Raw genomic sequence first — 19,879 nt, 5'->3', positions numbered from 1 at the left:
CCCAGGAACTTAGTATTTTCATTCATTTTTACACAGTAAAAATTAAAAGCTTGTGGCCTCAATATTTAAAAACAATATTCAGCCACAGAGGCCTGGAGTTTGCAGCCAGTTCCAAAAGCAAGCAATAACTCCTGAGCAAGCTCTGAGGAGATGCTGTGCAGCTCTGTACAGTGCAATTTCCATTTAAATACAACACAGAGGAAAAGCTTTTCTCTGGAAGTGACACCTAATCATGGAACAGCCAGGTTCCCTCTGCCACAGTCCCTGCTTACAGGAGTTTATGGGATCACAGTGATCATCTCAGCCAGCTGAATATTTTTTGGCTGGTGCGTGCAAACAGCTACAGTTGTTCAAGCACAACCTTGGCTGCTGCCAGTATCGAAGCAAGAAAACAGCTTTAGCACAGAGACAGAGCTTGCAAAGCAGGAAATTTAAATTCATGGAATTATAGGGTGGTTTGGGTTGGAAGGGATCTTAAAGATCATCCAGTCCCACCCCCTACCACAGGCAGGGACACCTTCCACTACTCCAGGCTGCTCCAATTCCCATCCAACCTGGCCTTGGACATTTCCAGGGATTCAGGGGCAGCCACAGCTTCTCTGGGCACCCTAAAGTCAAGTTCATGGTTACACAGATGTGGTTCTCATAGTACTGGACAGCATTTTGGAAATTAAATCTCATCTCTTACATTTGAGGGGATACTACAGCAAATCTTTCTACACGCTTTGAAACAAACCAATGGCAAAGGATATCTATAATATAAAGGACAGATATATATATAAATTCTATAAATTTATAGTCTACAAACCATGCCTGAAGGATTTATGAAGGATAAATAAGGGAAGCAAGTGCAGTGACAGGGTTTTAGTGCCACCTGAGTTATGAAACCCTCAGAACATGTGACTGCCAGTCCCACTGCAAGCGATTCACAAGAATCCTCCCTCCTTGTGCTGCCTCGTGATCACAAAATTGGGAGAAAACTTCATCACATGGATTCTGCTGCTCACCAGAACCTGGCACCTCCCAGTGGATTAATTTTTAATAAGTGGTAGGTGCAAATTATTCCAAGCTACTCCTTGTAGTTCCTATAAAGTGGAAGCAGCACCTCCGCCAGACTTTAATGGAGCAAGTCGTGGTGAGTGATAGCACCAGGCCAGCTGTTGACACAGCAAGATAATGATTATCCTCTTGGATTTTTCCTGATGAGACTGCATCTGGCAGTCTGCCAAGAAGCAGCTAAGGAGACCATCTGAACAGTTTGGTTGTCATGTTGACAAAGCAACAATCCAATGTCCAATGCTGGGATGTCTCTGAGATTTTGGAAAAAAACAATCAGTCAATCTGAATGGAATTCTGAGCTATGGCAGCTCTGCAAGGCATCTCTAGGATCTGGTGACTGCCTCTGCCCCTCCTCACCTTCACAGGTAGAGAAAAGATTTGGGGATTAGTTCTGAGAAGCACCTCACAGGATGAAAAGCACAAAACAAAATGCTTCCATGGCAGGGGACGTGCTGGCCACAAACCTCACCTGAACACAGGCACAACATGCCAGGTGTCACTAAGAGGTGATGACAATGACACCCTGAGGCTGCCTGTCTGGGCTGGATCCCAGCCATGCTGAGCCAGCTCCACTATCTATTTTGATTAATATTTTTCTCACTTTGCCTTGTTTCCTGGGCTGGGCTGTGTCGCCTCTGTCCGTGGTACTTAACCATGAAATTCCCCATCCATCAGGTGCACAGTGGTCTATGTGAAGTGAGCACCTGCCCAAAAGAGCCCTGGGAGCTTAAAAACTAGGCTTAGCTTTAAAATGTGTAGGCTACCCTTAAGAGCCTCTTCACCACTACAATGAGCCACAAGAACTTTTAAGGCTTGCTCACATTTGACTTTTAGAAGTTACTCGATGCCAAGGGATAGAAGATGCTCTGCACATCCTCTTGCAGAAGGAATTCTCCCTCTGAGCAGGAGCTCTGACACCACCTGAGCCAGGGCCAGAGGGGATTATCACAGAAACCTCAACCACAAACGTTACCATGAGCTCCCTCAGAGCTGAAATGACTGTCCACAATCAGGCATGGGACTAAGGCACTCAGGAAAGCTCCCAGTCCAGCCTTTAGGGACACCTGGGACTGGTGGCATCTCCAGACCACCTGTACATTTCGGATATACACCATTTTTGTTTGCTGGGGGGGTTATGCTGTTGAGTGTTGTTTATGTGCTTTTTAAAGCAATTAAAATATAAAACTGCTCTAAAAGTGTGTCCATCAACACAAACATTTCTGTCTCTCCTCCAAACGCTCTCTATTCAATGGTACTAAAACACCTCTAATTTGCACCTCTGTTGTCTTCCTTCACATACAAGACATCACCACAGGTGCATGTCTAAATTTGTTAGAATTACGTATTTTACTTCAAATTAAGAACATTTAAATGATACTTATCACCCATCATTCCCAAACACATCAGCCATCCAAGGAGCTGGTCATAGGATCAACATCAGAGGCACAAACAAAATCAAAGAAACGCTGAACAGCACAAATATCTCAGAAGATGAAAGCAGCAAAACCAACATATCATTACCATGGTTTTATAGCATTGCAACAACTCTGTCTTACTGATAATCCTTATTATCTATTTCACTGCTTTTTTTAAAAAATTCCCTACTCCACGAGATATTTAAACAAATGCACAATTAAGTTCTTTTAGAAAGGCTAAAAATCAAAATAGCTCAACTAAGAATAGAACTGAATGCCACATGCGAGCCAGGAACAAAATGTAATCATGGGACTTTATAGGAACATCTAGGTCAGGCATCCTCAGCTTGACTCATCACACTGAGCAGCTTAAAACTTCACAGCGACCAGGCAGGCAATCACTTTGTTCAGGCAGATCAAAATGGTGTATCACCACCTAACAAGAGCACAATAAAGACTTGCTTTTTTGGGGTGAAAATAGTGCTGTCAACATTTGCTGTCTGAATGTAATGAGCATTTTGTTCTCTTCCTGTTAAAATGCAAATTAACTCAGTGTTTTCTTTCAAAAGCAATGGAAACGTTCAAATCTCTTTGTTTACTTTCCACACACAGGAGAACAGTAAACCAAAAAAATCTACTTGTGAATTATTTCCAGTGAGTCATTTTCTCATTTAAAAAAAATACAAAATCTTCTATTCATCACTTCAGGGCCTGTGGGAATGGGGAGAAGGGCTAAAAATTTACTTCATTTCTCATTTACTTTACTGAACACTGAAGTTCATGTATGAAAAGCAGAGCTCAGTGTCCTGACAAACTCACTATCTTTAAATCTAAAGTAGACAAAGGTGTGGGCTTAAAGCCACATATTTCCAAATTCAGGCTATGAAGATATGTAACTTGAAAAGATCAAAATGCAGAATGTTACAAATTTCCTGGAGAAAAGAAAATCTATTCTTTAAAAGCTCTGAGGACAACAAAGGGAGCGTGGGTGTGTACAGAGCATCAGGCAACGTGCACCTGAATAAAGGAGACTGTCAACAATATGAGCTGGTTCTTTCTTGGAAACACTTGAGTAAATAACTGACTCCAGAGAATTACAGTTTGGGTACTTTTCTCCCTTATTGGCATAACTAAATTAATGAGCAAACAATAACTCCTCACCACCAATAACTGACTTCACAATTTCAGTAAAATTACTTGTTAAAAGTTAAGCCTGATCAAAAGAAGGAGGGCAGCCTAAATTAAAGATTAATTACCTTCTTGGAGTTTTTAGTAACTGGAAGAAGAGAAGGCTGGGACTGAACATAGAAAACATGAGAAATACTCATAACTTCTGTCCCACAGTGGTACACAGTGCAACTCAAATTTCAAATTCTGACTGGCAGGATGAAGATCAGGGTATTTGCAACAGGAAAATGACGTGCTTATACATGCAGAAAGGCTTTTCGGGAAGAAAGGAACATTTTTGTCTGTCATTTGAGGAGAAAAGGCATGAAATCAGTTCTTCATGGTTATGTTACAGGCCTTCTGGGTGTTTTTAAAGACTTCTGTCATACAGAACTACACACAGAATATGTAGCTCTAGTGCTATGAATCACACAGAACTGAAGCCCTGCTCCCTCCTCTTCCTTTTATTCACCCTTTTCTGATATTTATTACAAATATAACAGGACAACAGCTTGGTCTCATCTTTCTGGTGAAAATAACTTCTGTCCCTCTACTCCAATTCTCTGCCTCTGAGCACCCTACCTGCCTTTCTGCAGATTATCTTTATCTTATGGTAATTTACACTTAGTGAAAACCAGAAAAATAACAATTTACTTTCTCCTTTCCAGTCTTAAAGATTTTTTTTTCTAGAGTTTCCAAAAGAGGTATTCTTAGTTCTTATTTTGCTGGTTTGTTTTTTTGTGATTTTTTTTCTTTTGAGGTGCTGTGTGGTTTCATGCATCAATTATTTGTATTGTGCTCAAGATGAAGAGTGTCAAATGACAGAAAGAACAGAAGAGCTGGCAGAAGTTTAACCTGTACAGTGGAGTTCACCTGGGTATGAAGGGTTAGTTAAGGATGCCAACCTGATCCCACAGGTTGAACCTGGCCTTTCACCTCCATATTTCTCCTTTCACAATATTTCATATTTCTCATTTGCACCAAGGGAATGAAATGATTATGTTGTTATCCTCTTACCCATCCCTGAATCTTTCTTTGTGCCATCTGAGATAATGTCCACGTGGTCGCTGTCCACATCATAACTGAAGAAGTCGTTCAAGTAAGTCTTTGATCTCTGGCCACCAAACACATACAAGCAGCGATTTTTCTGGAAAAGGAGGGGGGAAAGAAAAATCTTTATGAGTTCAAGACAGTATGTCGGTCAACTGTGATCACTAACAGCAATATTTATCACAGAGTCATAAAAGGTTTGGGTTGGAAGGGACATTAAAGCCCATTCAGTTCAAATCTCCTTCCACTGTCCCAGGTTGCTGTGAGCCTCATCCAACCTGGCCTGGAACACATCCAGGGGCAGCCATTAATGAATCAAAGAGGAACAGAGATGTCTCTTCTAAGTTTAACATCATTGTACTGATGCAGCCCTGCCTCATCCAGCTTTGACTTCAGCACATTAAAGCAGCAGCTCATCTTTCAGGGTTATTATAAAAGAATTACCAGGCCCTGTCTCTAAAGTCCATCATAAAATCACTGTTAAAAACACAACAGGAACAGAAGATAGACTGTAGGAGAAACCATCCAAGTATCAGCACATTACTAAATTCAGTACAGGCAAATGGCAAGGAGCAAGCCAAGAATAACAGGTTTATTGCTTCTTTCAAGTCTGCCAAGTGGAAAGTCCGTGAGAGGCAGATTATTTTTCTTTCAAATGGTTGAAAAAACAGAAAAGGGCTTAAACTTCCATGACCTGTGCTTACAGAAACCAGTATTCTTACATTTACCACGGACTCCTATTTGAAAGATCCTCAAGTTCCTGTGTAGAATTTTGTGGGGCAATATGTTCTTCCATCAGATTTTAAAGAACCATTCAAAACAAAAATAAAATTAAACGTTCAGAAAGCCCAGTATGCACTGTAAAAATTCTGATCTTTCACTTGAAAGGGCAAGAAAAAGAAAATCAGCAATTTTTTCAAATTGGTGGGGTTTGAGTTGATGGTATCAGTAAATATTTAAATGTCACAACATTAATTTTAATTCTCCTTAGTATTGTTAAATAGACATGTGGTTAATGAACACAACTGGAAACATATACCCAACATAGAATAAAATGCTTATATACACCTCTCCCCCACCTTTCTGCTTCTCCAGGAGGCTCTGGATGAAGTCTCCATAATCCCAGCTGTTTACAGCTGTTTGCAGCTGCTCAGGACTACAAAGAGCAGCTGGATGCTCCAGCACCAAAGGCTCTGAGGCCTGTGCAACTCAATGCAACCCATTAAGTCTCATTCCAGTAACACAAAAGCTTCTAAACTGCACTTCGATATTCAAAAGAATACATTTTTAGGTCAAAATGAACTACATCCTTTGTTTTAATTACTATTATTATATTAAAATCAACTCTTTAAAATTCGCCTTGATTTTTACTTGAAATTTTATTCAGCTGGAGTCACGAAAGCTCCGAAACTTGAATCAGCATCTCCTGCACTTACCAAAGCAGCATCAGAATGCCAGCAAGCATCGAATTAACTGAGACAACACATCACTCAGGAGATTAAAGAGCTTAAAATTTGCAAGAAAAACCAAAACCAGATGTTCTCCTTAAAGTCAGACATGATAAATCAAAGCAGGGTGTGGATACTTACAGAATGGAACAACATGCAGTGTCCTATCCGGGACTGGATATCCTCGGGTCCGGCGTTGCAGGAATCCTCCCTCAGAAGTTTCCACGTCTGGCACTGGCAGTCAAAAGCAAACAAGCCACTGAACTGGGGCTCACTGGCTCTGCTGTCGTCCACACTGCCATTGCAGGTCAGGATTCGGCCCCCAAAGGTGTAGATCATGTGTTTTTCAGAATCCATGCACATCTGCAAGAAGCAGGGAAGCAGTTTTAAGCAGGTAAGACCTGAACACTTTGAGATCTAATATTAAACACTCCTCTTCTGCAAGCAATGCCTACTAAGCTAAGACAATGCTCTGTACATCTGAGTCTCCAACAAACAGAAAAGGACACACATCTTCATGGTTGTCAGGTATTAATCTCATAAAAGAAATTTAAAACACAAGTCTAATTTCTACATGCCATTTAATATGCAAAAGAAAAGACTAAATGTATCCTTCATCACCCAAAAAACCTGCTGATTTCAGGGAAAAGTAGTTGAGAGTCTTTCACAAGGATTCACAGGGTTCTTTTCCATAGATTCCACAGAAAAGATCCATGGGGATCTTTCAAGCTACATCCTTATAGCCAGAGTTAACAGAGTATCACCTTTGGCAATGGTTGTGCAAGGGAAAAATTCAAAATCACTGCTAATTCACTGCCCACCAATCAACTGATGCAAAAATTAGTCTGTGATTTGTTACTGAGATTCCACCACATTTACTGTTACCCCATTACTGGAACACAAAGTGGGGGCTTAACCCAGCCAAAGATTCCTCATGGGAGTGCAGCACAAACCTGTTTAATCTCCAAACCTAAACTGAGGTTATGGCACCCATGAGAAGCACTGCAGCACAAATTAACCAAACCCCCTGACTCCAGGTGATGTTTTCAGACAAAGTGCAAAGCAGAGGGTTACAAAATACCAGAGGGAAAAAAAAAAAAAACCAAACAAACCAACAGACAAGATTACAGTAAGACAGAGATGCTACTCAGCAAAGCCTACACAAAACACTTCTAGTGCAGCACATTTCTGAAGGTTAAATAAAAACTGCCATTGCAGTAGGTGCTGAGGGAGAGCTGCAGACTGACAAAGTCAGTGAGGCCCTTCATCCCTGAGAGACAGAACAGGGAAAAAGGAATCATTTCAAGAGGCAAGCAAGGTACCCAGAGTAGCTCTGCCAACTGACAATTTCCTTGTGCCTCCTCCCCAACACCTGGGAGACTGGCACTGGTTATTAATAGAACAGAAAGACTGATTGGCTTTTGTTCTGCAGACATGGCGTATCTTTAATTTTCGGTGTCAGCAGAAAGGCACATTGTGCTGGCAAACAACAGCTTTGGTTACAAAACAGCCAGTACCAATAAAAGCTGATCTTGGGCTGCTTTAAAAATGAGTCCTGATGTGCTGTTTCTTGGCAATGCTTCATAAAAAAAAAAAAAAAATCAATTGAGAACAAAATACCTTTTTCAAGTAGACAAAAGCCACTGAACACGACATAAGTAAAGAAGTTTTCAATTTGAACATGTGGACAGATGTGACTTTTTAAAGGATTAGTAGTCATTCCTCTAAGGTGTTTTAAGCTCTACAAAGAAAGCATATTCTACAATTTTTAAAGGTAACCAATTTAGAAAGGATCCTGCTCCTGTGCAGGCCTCAGTCCAGCAGCTTGCTTGGAGTATTCTTCCAAAGGTACCATACACAGCTTTACAGTTGCTCCCCAAGGCCCTCCAGGCAAGGCATATCTGCAAACCCAGCTCAAGGAGACTGATTAAAACCAGATGAACTGTACTTTGGGCTTTAATAAAACATGTCTTAATAAAATGCATTTGTTTGCAAAGGTTTTTATGATTCTTCTGACTCGGTTTGATTAGAACACCAGCAGCCAGTGGCATTGAGCAGCATTGCTATTAGGATTTAATTGAGTGCAGATCACACTCTCTTCATCCCTGCTCTGTTACCTGCTACAGCACCTCAAAATCAGAGACTACAATCAAAACTGACTTTTAAACACTGAGAACCTGCAGCAGGAGGATGAGTGTATTGAAACAGGACGAGCCCTGTGGCAGGGAGAAATTATGAGAAGGATTCCATCTTATCAGAAGGCTAATTAATTACTTTATTATACTATATTAGTCTATATTATATTGTATTGTATTACATTACATTTAAACTGATTCTGCCAAGCACTCAACACTGCACAGAATCTCATGACTGTCAGTGACAGTCCCAACACACACACACACCCCTGGCCCTGACAGGCCAAGGAAACAAAACACCATCACTGTGGGTAACCCATCTCCATATTGCATTCCACTTTTGCACAAACACAGGCACAGCAAATGATAAGAACTGTTTTTCCTTTCTCTGAGGTTCAGAGAATGTGAAACCCAGAAATATTCTTGGGAAGAATTGTGCCTTGCTTTCCTCTGTGAAGAGAAATGTGGGGCTACACACTTGGCCCTGACAGGCCAAGAAAACAAAGCACCATCACCTTTGGGTAACCAATCTCCATATTGCATTCTCATTTTACACAAACACAGCAAATGATAAGAATTGTTTTTCCTTTCTCTGAGGTTCAGAGAATGTAAAACCCAGAAATATTCTTGGGACGAATTGTGCCTTGTTTTTATCTGTGAAGAGCAATGTGGTGAATGAAATGAGTGTGGCTGACCTGATGATCAAACACCAGCTTGGGGCCTCCATCTGCTGCCGTGTCCTCGCTCAGCAGCATCCAGGTGTTGGTGTCGATGTCGTAGCGGTAGAAGTCGCTCTTCAGGGACTTGCTGTTCCTCACAGAGGAATCCAGGTACCTCCCCAGGGTGTAGATCTGCCTTCTCTGGATGTCAATGCACATCTTGTGACAGGATCTGGCACTGGGACCGCTCTGAGAAAGCAAAGGACCAGAAAAATGTAGAGAATTATGGAATTGATATTGCTTCAAGTAGGTTGCTAAGGGGAAATAAGTATTAGCAGCAGCTAGAAATCCTTGGGGAATTCAGGAAAGTCTGCTTGTAACCAAATACATGATTAATATATAACTAACTACAAGAGCACATCCTCTAACTTCTGTCCTTTAGAAAGACACCAGCAAAAAATCTAAATGCGTTTGTCACAACAAAGTTACGATTTGAAACCTTTCTGTCAGATTCATTAGAAAACAGTTTCACCACAAAAATAAAGAGAGTAATGGATTTAATATTGCTCCAGGTAGATTGCTAAAGGAAAATAAGTCTTAGCAGCACCTAGAAATCCTTGGGGAATTCAAGAAAATCTGCTTGTAATCAAATACATGATTAATACATACTAACTACAAGAGCACATCCTATAACTTTAGAAAGACATCAGCAAAACCCTTAATGCATTTGTCACAACAAATATGATTTGAACCTGTTTTGTCAGATTCATTAGATAACAGACAGTTTCACCCCAAAAATGAAGAGAATAATGGATTTCATATTGCTTCAGGTAGGTCACTAAGGGGAAATAAGTCTTAGCAGCACCTAGAAATCCTTGGGGAATTCAAGAAAATCTGTAATCAAATACATTATTAATATATACTAACTACAAGAGCACATCCCATAACTTCTGTCTTTTTAGAAATACACCAGCAAAAAACCTTAATGCACTTGTCACAACAAACTTATGATTTGAACCTTTTTTGTCAGATTCCTTAGAAAACAGTTTCACCCCAAAATGAAGAGAATAATGGATTTAATATTGCTCCAGGTAGGTTACTAAGGGAAATGAAGTATTAGTACCAGCTAGAAATCCTTGGGGAATTCAAAAAAATCTGCTTGTAATCAAATACATACTAATTACAAGAGCATATCCCATAACTTCTGTCCTTTAGAAAGACACCAGCAAAAAACCTTAATGCATTTGTCACAACAAACTTCTGATTTGAACCTTTTTTGTCAGATTCCTTAGAAAACAGACAGTTTCTCCCAGAAGTGATCCTCAGAGGCGTGTGAAAACTACTTGATCTTTTAAAATAACAGAAGTCGATGCACATGAGAGGCAAATTAAGATGTCACAGCCTATAAATAACTACACAGGAAGAAGATTAAGAAGGGCTCTATTACAAGAGGCTCTGTTTTATTAATAGGCTGTTTTCTAACAGATCATAAGCAGACACTCCCCCAAGCAATCATATCCCGTAATGGCTCTGGGAAGGTAACAAAAGCACTCCCTGTCCTTCACAAACAGATAGGGCCCTCCCAGGCTCCAGCTGAAAGAAAGTTTCCCACGGTAAGCAGAACTGCCCTGAGTTATGATCTTCAAGAGAAACACACAGAGTGCCCCATGTCAAATTATTATGGGCTTAATCCATCCAGGAGTGCTCAAGTTAAATCATGGAGTAATTTATTTAATGACATTATGATGATGATTATGCAGGCCTGGGTAGTTTCCTTTCTGCATCCCAAATCTCTCTTTAAGGGCCTTCCTATTGCTTCTTCTTGAAGCATGAGAGTGATGTTCTGGTACACCAAAACATTAGAAATCAACGCTTGCAAAGCCTTATGTGCAAAATATCAGATTAAAAACACCATATCATTAATATAGATAAATTCTGTAGTTTATTTTGACACAGTTGGGTGCAAGACACAAAGAATGGCTTCCCAGTGACAAAGGGCAGGTTTAAATTAGACATGGGGAAAAAATTCTTCCTTCTGAGGGTGGTGAGGCCCTGGCACAGGGTGCCCAGAGCAGCTGTGGCTGCCCCTGGATCCCTGAAGTGTCCAAGGCCAGGCTGGACAGGGCTTGAAGCACCCTGGGACAGTGGAAGGTGTCCCAACCCATGGCAGGGCATTGGAATGGGATGATCTTTAAGGTCCCTTCCAACCCAAACCACTCTGGGATTCTATACCAAAAAATCTATTTAAAACTATTGAAAAGTAAAGATTAGGCAAGTAGGCAAAGATATAGCAAATCTTTAAATGATTATTGAAGACTTATAGTTAAAGAAGAGTAGCCATAACACACCAAATAATCAGCACAAGAGTTGCTCTGTCTACTAGCTTATGTGGAATGTCTTATGAAAAAATCTTGATAACTGTACCCTTTCACTTAAATTCTATTGAAATTTAAAGTACACTAATGGAACGTACATCACCAAATTAAATAAAACAAGAAAGGAAGCATTACATCTTTGTTGCCAAAAGCCTTTACTATTCATGTTACAGAATTCAATTTCTTGATTAAGAAATGGTTCCAGGAAACTGTTTACAGAAACTCAAAAGACCATGTGAAGAGGTGAACTCAATTGTTCATATTTTGTAAATATGAAGCATTATGTCGGCAATGATTACAGCTTTGAGGATTAGTTACTTCATGGTAATTAGGATAATTTTATTTTCTGAATATAAAAGTACTGATAGCAGTGAAATATTAGCATAAAATCCTGAAATGCAGCAAAAAACTCACTGATTGCCTTTGGTCATGGAGGAAGATTACATAGAAGGCAACAACACAATTATTTTTGTTCCTAGAAAATACAAAATATCTCTCACCTCTATGAGAGGATTTAATTTAGCCCACCTTTATGTGGACTAAATTAAATCCTCTCAAACTTGTTCAAATAATGTCTTTGGCACTTTCAGGAGTAAATCTCCAATTTAGCAATTTCCAGATCTGCCTTGCCATGAAAAGCTACACCATCAACCAAAATTTGTCTGAGCAGAGACACAAGGCTGAGACACATCACAACTCAATATCCATTTCAAGGCAATGGCACCAAAACCACAGCTGTTACACTAAATATGCAACATGCAGCTTTCCTAGGACTGTTTTAAAATGAGGAAAGAATTTAGGGAAAATACCTTTTTTCCTTTAAATACATCCTAGCCACATCTCACACAGTAAAAATCTGCTTTCTTAAAGAGCTCTTAAGGTTAACATTTCATCTCTACAGATGGAGAATCTTCATCACCCCAAGTTCATGCAAAAACTTCAGCTCTAACAAAAACTGTCTCCTGTAATACAGGAAACTTCATCCAATTTGAAACCTGTTCTCCAAGAAAACTGGAGTTCTGCCTGCACACCACTCACAAGGTCACAAGGAACCTGCCAAAGTTTCCTCCTTAGCTTGTTTACCAAAATGAGTAAATATCTCCATTAACAGTGATACATGCTGGCTTGACATTTAAGGCAGAAAAGGGGAAAAGTCCAAATCTGTGTTCACTTCTGAGTTCAGCTTGACCATGGCAGCCCTTGCAGCTCATATGTACTTCAAAAAACCACAGAGTTCAGTTACAAAGACACCACAAAAGAGTAAAAGGCTTCAAGGCACATGTGATGAATCAAGTGCCCGTGGGTGGCTCTGAGGGTTCATCCAAAGCCGTGTGCTCCATGTGGTCACAACAGCAGCCTGTTGTTCACACGAGGAACACTGACACAGCTTGCCATGGACACAGCAATCCAGTAAATTCAAACAGGAAGGTTTGTTGATTCCAAAATTGTTCAAAGAATCTGACTCTTTAAAAGCAATGAGTGAGAAAAAGTGACCATGACAGATATGACTCTCTAAACCAAGGGTGAAGAGATCAAGCATGGCTACAGGGCATTGCCCTTTTATCCTCCTGCCAGGATGTAGGCTGATCATGATCCATTAATTATGTCCCAGGCTGAGTGGATCTTACTAGAGATCTCTAAGCCCTTCTTCAAATTCAGGCCTCATCACCAAGTCACAGTTTTGAGAAGTTGTTTCTGTGACTGTCTGAACTCATAACAAACCTGTGCAAAACTTCTCATCTCTGCAAGTGTTCAAGGCCAGCGGATGGGGCCCTCAGCAGCCTGACCTAGTGAAGTGTCCTTGCCCATGGTAGGGGGTGAAACCAGAGGGTCTTTAAGGTCCATCCCAACCCAAACCATTCTGTGATTTTATAATTAAGTACTTTACTTTAGATCAGATTTCTTTAAAGTTGTTACATGTGGAATGCACATTTTTACAGATGAAGCTTCACGACCTGATTGACTGAGGCAGCAGAGGTGTCACTTCCCAAACAGAGCCCATCTTCCATAAGACTCTGAAAGCCACATCCAGCAACAGCACCCCAAGGACCTGAACAAACACTGCCTCTGGGGACTCCTTCCAATTCTCATCAGAAAGCTCCTGGCACACACACTGCAGAAACCACACGTGAAAGGGGCTTGTGACTGGGCTAAGTCCTTATTCAGATGGCAATAAGTGTGTCAGGCTGCTTTGGCCAGTGCCTCAGCTGCTGCCAAGGCTGTGATGGCAAGAGGAAAGCATTAGCATATCACATTTCTAACCTACAGGACACCAAACAATACCAAAAACTGCTAAGCACAGGCACTGCTGGGCTTGTGTGGGACTCAATAAGTGCCTGCACAGAGCCAGGAGTGACCTGAACAAAGTGGCTCTGTGCCACCCAGCCCCACCACACAATCAGCACAGCACAATAACAGCTAAAACAGATTAAACAGCATGTGCAGGGTCCTGTTTGGAAGTGCTACAAAATACCAAGCTTTATGCCCAGCTCCAAGGCTCTTCTTTAAACAGGTTGGTGTTGATGTAACTCCTCTGGTCTCTACAGCACAGATAAATGCCCTGGTGAGGGTGGGATGGTGGGGAAAGGAAGAGAGGCTGTATGGCCAGGAGCACTTAAGAAAGGCTTTCAATCCTTTAAGCACCCAGGGCCAAATAGGATTTTTAGGTTTCGTCAGTGCTACACGAAATTCAATTGTGCAATGCCAAGTGAATACACAGTATACTTTATGAAAAGCCTTCTCAACATGCTAAGCCACTTTATAAAATCTAATTAGAGCTTTCTTCATTTAACTTGCAAATGCTGAAAGCAATTATCCCACTTAAGGACTAACTTACAAAACGTTTTCAAAAAGCAACACAACAGCACCGAGAGACAACACCGCCTCCTTAGAATAATTGATTTGTTCCTATACAGGGGAGAAAGGATTGGGACTCAACTCCTTAGGGTAGGGTCTGCTCAAACCACTATTTATGCCAGAATCAGCAGGCATCATCTTAGCAACAGCATCCTGGAATGCTACATTAAGGCACAAACATGATAGCTTTCATTTTTTGGTTTGTTTTTAAATAAATGTCCTATGAACCTCCTTTAATGAGAACATGACCGCAGGAAGCCGGTTCCACTGCCCATCCCAAACAAAAACTGGGGGAGCTTGGCTTTTTCTGGTTATCATAACCTTTTGCAAATAAAGGGGTTTCAGTTGCAAGAAAAATCTGTTTTATTCAGACCAATCCAGATGAAAAACCTCAGGAGCAAGCCTGGATCCTGTTCAAGAGTCAGGGAAATAAAAACAAAGAACAGCTGACTAATTCTCCGTTCCTGGTCCTGTAAAAGACTGAGTGGAATGTGAACACTGCCTCCAGTATGAAGTTCAAAAATAAGCGTCATGAGGTAAATGCTCTTGTCCTAAAGCAAACTAGGACGAGGACATAAAAAGACACAAACAACCTACTTTGTTTCCAGTCCTGAGAGCAGCCTGTCAGGCAACAAATAGTCCCTCCTGCCTACACACAACTGCAGAGATTAATTGCTCTCATTTCCCAGTTTTGGACTATAATTCATTTCCTCCTCCACCCCCCCCAAAATAAAAAAAAAAAAAAAGGGGGGAAAGTTCTCCACAAACTTGAAAATGAAAGGAAATGCATATTATTCCTGGCATTAATTCAAGTCCATGTGCTTTAAGATTAGAGCTTGTCAGTGCTTTATCAATGCCAGTCTAGAGCTAATGCGCTCCCAAAATGTTTAATCTGAGCCACTGCAAAGATTTGCTTTGCTCTAGATGAGCACTAAATTCAGCAAGAGAAACAACTGCAGCTATACAACAAAATAAAACATTTTCATCCCATACAGCTAACTCACAGAAGGCATTTTAAGTTTATTATAACCTAAAGGTGCCAGAAATTTAAGAAAATAATTTCATCTATTCTTTTTTTTATGGTAGCATGGAGGATTTGTATGGTCCCTAAACACAAAACAGGAGCTGCAGACTGATGTATCATTCCTATCAACCACAAAATCACTGCTGATGTGCCAGGAGCACCAAACCACCAGAGAGAGGGTCCTGCACGTCCAGTCACACAACAGGAGCACCACAACCATGCTCAAGGCCAGAGCAGCCCAGCACAGGCACATGGCAGGGGCTCAGAGCCCCCTGTAAGGGTTTCTGCAGCATGAAAGACCCTCCCTCAAACAGCACATCCCAATTTCCTACTCTGTAGGATGGCAGAAATCAGTGCCACCTGTATCATTTGATGTCCAAGACCAGACAGTTCCAACACTAGAACTAAAAACCTTTCCATGTCACCCAGGGTACATGCAGCACAGCACTGAATGTTTCTAGGACCATAAGATGGGAGTTGACCTCCAGAAAATATTTTTTTGGATACTCTATGTACACTCCATTCTTTAAATTACTCTGCAAATAATCCCTGGAAGTGTTCAAGGCCAGGTTGGATGGGGCTTGGAGCAACCTGATCTAGTGGAAGGCGTCCCTGGCCAAGGCAGGGGTCTGGGACTAGATGATCTCTAAGGTCCCTTCCAACCTTGAACATTCCACAGTTCTTGCCACTATTTATAAAAGTAACAGATATTCCAACTTAATTTTAAGGCTGCTTTACCAGTTAAAAAGAATATTTCTGAGAACATGCAAGTTCATCAGCCACAAAATGGTTTGGGTTGGAAGGGACCTCAAAGCTCATCCAGTCCCACTCCTCTGCCTTCCACTACCCCAGGTTGCTCCGAGCCCCTGGGACTGGACACTTCCAGGGACAGGGCAGCCACAGCTTCTCTACAAAACTGTTACATATAAATTAAATATGTTCTGCCAAAAAATATTTTGTGAAGCCTAAGAAATAGACCAGAATCTATCTAAGAGTCAGCATGCTGAAAACTCCTCAGGACCAGTACTGGAAAGCCATGAATTTACACAATTTTTCACACAAGAGAGTTAAATGCCTTACGATAAATATTAAGTTTGGATATTAAAAAGTTATAATTAACTATTAATAAGTCCAGGCACAGCCAGGACAGGAAGACACCCTTGGTCAGGCAGTTGACACAGAATCTGAGCTATGGCTAATCTGCTTACTGGTGCCCTCCCACAGCGATGCCACGGGATAGATTTACCAGCAAAGTCCTTTCTGGGCATCTGACTCAGACATGATGGAGCAGATTAAAGTCAGAGGCAGCTTTCAGCACAGTTTTGTGTGCACGCCTCTTCAAGGTGGGAAAATATTAAAATTCAACAGGATGAAGCTTTCTTGTTCCCCTTCCTAAAAGCATGTTCACATTTAGGACACTCCTGATTTCCCACTGTTGATGCTGCATGGCCTTGAGCTGAGCCTGCTACAAAGAGACTTTCCCTGCTTAAACTAGAATTAAAAAATAAATGGCCTGATGTTCTATTTTTGAAAAAGGGTTCAATGAGCTTATAAGTCAAATGATCAGGCTCAGAGATCATACAACACAGTCCTTATGGCAGCAGTGGGCTGGATTTGATGACCCTTGACAGCTCAACCCTTCCAGTCTGACACAAACTTGACTCCAAGTCTTTGCTCCATCCTCCAGGGATCAGCACAGGTTTATCACAGCACAGACTCAGTGCTATGAAAACAGATAATGCTCTATTCTCATGAAATTAATATTTATTAGCCTCCCTGCCACCTGCTTGTAGAAATAACTAAATTAAAGAGTATTTTCATAAAGGAATGAATTAATACATGATCTTCTGACTCCTGATGTTCCCTGACCAAGGCACCTGTAAAGACCAAGTGTGTCCTCACAGCTGAACTTTCCAAAGCACCAACACTGTGCTTACACAGCTGTGCTGCCTGAGTTCTCCTACAGTGCAGGAACAGCTTTGGCAGCCACTGCCAGAGGAACTGCCAGTGCAGGAGCCACATTCCTGGATCTCCTGTGCTCTCTGCTCTCACACCAAGCTATCACCAAGGCCTTCCAGCAATTCATAACACCATGGATCTTATGTTGCAGAAAAACATCTTAAAAGCCAGTGGGAAGGGGAAAAAGCTCCCACATCTTCAAGCGTGCAAATAGTGGGAAATAATTTGTGGCCACTCAGTATTTAAAATGGGGTTATAAAAAAAGATGAAGGGGGACTTTTTACACAGGCAGATAGTGACAGGACAAGGTGGAACAATTTTAAACTGAAAGGAAAGACATTTAGATCAGCTGTTAGAAGGAAATTCTCTGCTCAGGAGGGTGGGGAGGCCCTGGGACAGGGTGCCCAGAGAAGCTGTGGCTGCCCCTGGATCCCTTGAAGTGCTCAAGGCCAGGCTGGATGGGGTTTGGAGCAACCTGGGATAGTGGAAAGTGTCCCAGTGCATGGTAGGGGGTGGAATGAGTTGATCTTTCCACCCTTCCAACCCAAACTCTTCTGTAATTCTTTAATTTATTTGAAGAAGGTTGCAGGAATGTCTATGAAGGTCTTGTGCAGGCTTTAGTTTACAGTCAAAAGTAAAAGTCATCCAACCTTTGTGATTCAGCTTACAAATGCAAACAAGAGAAGTACTGAAGGAATACCCCAGTACATGGTGACCTTGCAGCAAAAGGACATCAGCTCTGCGCTATTTCTAACAAAAGGCACAATTCACCTGCAAACAAAGCGCTGCTCACACTGCTGAAATGTGAAAAAAGTTTCAACTTCTTAAATTTTACCAAGTAAATTGTCAGTTTGTTCCACATCCAGTGCTCAGCTTTGCTTTCAGCAAGGCTGATGAAATGTAACAGACAAGCCACCAGAGAAGCAGAGCTTTCACCAGCTCCGAGATGGGCCCTCAGGACAGCGGCCCTCGTGTGCCGAATTTAACTAACCCCATTAACAATTGCAGGATGTTGAATGAGGTCATTTTTGCATGCATCACAAGTTCACTCTGTCCTCTCATTACCAGTAACAATGGCCAGCAAAGGTCCAGCCAAGAGAGATTTTTCCATAGACACAAACTACTCGGCTGAGCTACAGCTCCACTGGCAGACTAGAAGGCTGAAAAAATTTAACTGGTTGCTTATAAACTGTTTAGCCACAAAGGTTACAAGCAAGGCTACACTTTTGGAAGTATTTTTGGGGTTTTTTTTTGTACTTAATTGTCCTTGAGATGCTGGTGATAAACAAACATGAAATTCTAAGTCTAAATCCCTTGACAGCCACAGGGTCTCAGATGTTTCTGAGAAAGTGAAGACAGTTTTGAGCTGTGACAAAAGAGCAGCTTGCACCTGAAGGTGTTGGCAAGTTGACTGTTTAATTTCCTAGAGCCCACTATCAGTAACATCTCCATCATGTGCAAGCCCTGGAAAATTCAAGGATTAAGTCCTATTAAACACACTAAGCTCTTTCAGATAGATCTGAATTCAACACATCATTGCACCAGCCACTGTGCCAATAAGTTCTCTTGAGACACTCCAGAAAGCTCAATTCCCAATTACCTCCAAAACCCAGTTGCTGAAATACCTCAGCAGCAAGGTCCACAAAAACTTACTACATTTTCAAGCACGTAATTATCCAGACAATTTAGCTACAGATTTGTCTGTGATACTACTTGAGACAGCTTCCCCTATGTTAGCACTTTGGGATAAGTGATATTTCTTTAGGGATTTCTGTATTTGCACAGACTGAGCAAAGTTAATGTAACATGAATGTAACAAGTCTCTCAGTGTAGCTGAAATAAGACATTACTCTACTCCCAAGGCAAAGTTGATTGGTGTGTGAAGCTACTTTCACTCACCGGCAAAAGAGTTAAGTTTTCCTTCCACCTCTACATATTCTCCTATTTCTTTAAAATTCTTTTCTTTTAATCCCTTCAGTGTGAAATGCTGGGGTCTGGCATTCCAGCTGGCTCATCTCACAGGTGCATATTTCTGTGTCTTTAAAAGCCAAAAGGATATAAATCAGAATTCCTCGTACCAACATCAACCTCTTCACTAAATCTTTACCTGAAAATCCAGTAATGTCATTTTCCCTTCAGGATGCATCCACAGCCACCCAAGAATGACTCTACACTGCCTCATCTACAATACACAGGGAATTGCAAAATGCATTAGGATGATGCAATAATGTCCTAATAAAGCCATGTAAGTAAAATAAAGTTCCATTCCAGACCAGAGATCAGAGCATTAAACTCATCATAAGCTGCAGCTGAAGTGGTGATTTTTATCGGAACATAAACGCCACAAATCAACCCTGCCTGATGCATTACTTCAAGGACTAAAAGTAGTTTTACTTTGCAACTGAAAGCTTTATGATCACTTGGAAATTCAGCATAACCTGAAGACTGGCATGCACAACCTCCAGGGCTGCCAAAGTTGTGCAGCCTCCAGAACATTGGGCACAAGGCATTTATTTAATGCTCCTTTCTCCACGAGACTGACTCGAACGGCAGCGTGTGGAGGAAAGGACCTCCACACATTCAAACACCTGGTGGGAGGAATAACTGAAGTTTGGCTTCTTTTCTGGGCTTTTTTTCATGCTGGAAGCAAGAAATACAGGCACCTAGTGAGGAAACTGAATAACTTAAGACCTGAAGCTGTTTTCAAATATGGATGATCTTTTCCTTAAAAA

The 19,879-nt window shown here is 41.2% G+C and overlaps 1 protein-coding gene across 1 annotated transcript in view; it reads right to left on the bottom strand.

Moving 5' to 3' along the window:
* The window catches only part of MKLN1 (muskelin 1), a 97,780-nt gene that overhangs the window by 20,251 nt on the left and 57,650 nt on the right, over positions 1-19,879 (bottom strand). The window contains exons 10-12 of the mRNA XM_064703085.1: positions 8,970-9,182; positions 6,281-6,502; positions 4,659-4,788 (exon numbers count right to left, since the gene is read on the bottom strand). Coding sequence (XP_064559155.1) covers positions 4,659-4,788; positions 6,281-6,502; positions 8,970-9,182 — 565 coding nt within the window. The remainder of the gene's footprint in view (positions 1-4,658; positions 4,789-6,280; positions 6,503-8,969; positions 9,183-19,879) is intronic.

This window comes from Zonotrichia leucophrys, chromosome 1A, assembly GCF_028769735.1.
Source record: "Zonotrichia leucophrys gambelii isolate GWCS_2022_RI chromosome 1A, RI_Zleu_2.0, whole genome shotgun sequence".
Classification (NCBI taxonomy): Eukaryota; Metazoa; Chordata; class Aves; order Passeriformes; family Passerellidae; genus Zonotrichia; species Zonotrichia leucophrys.
Note: the sequence above shows the minus strand (reverse complement) of the source record. Positions and strands in the feature narration are given on the sequence as shown.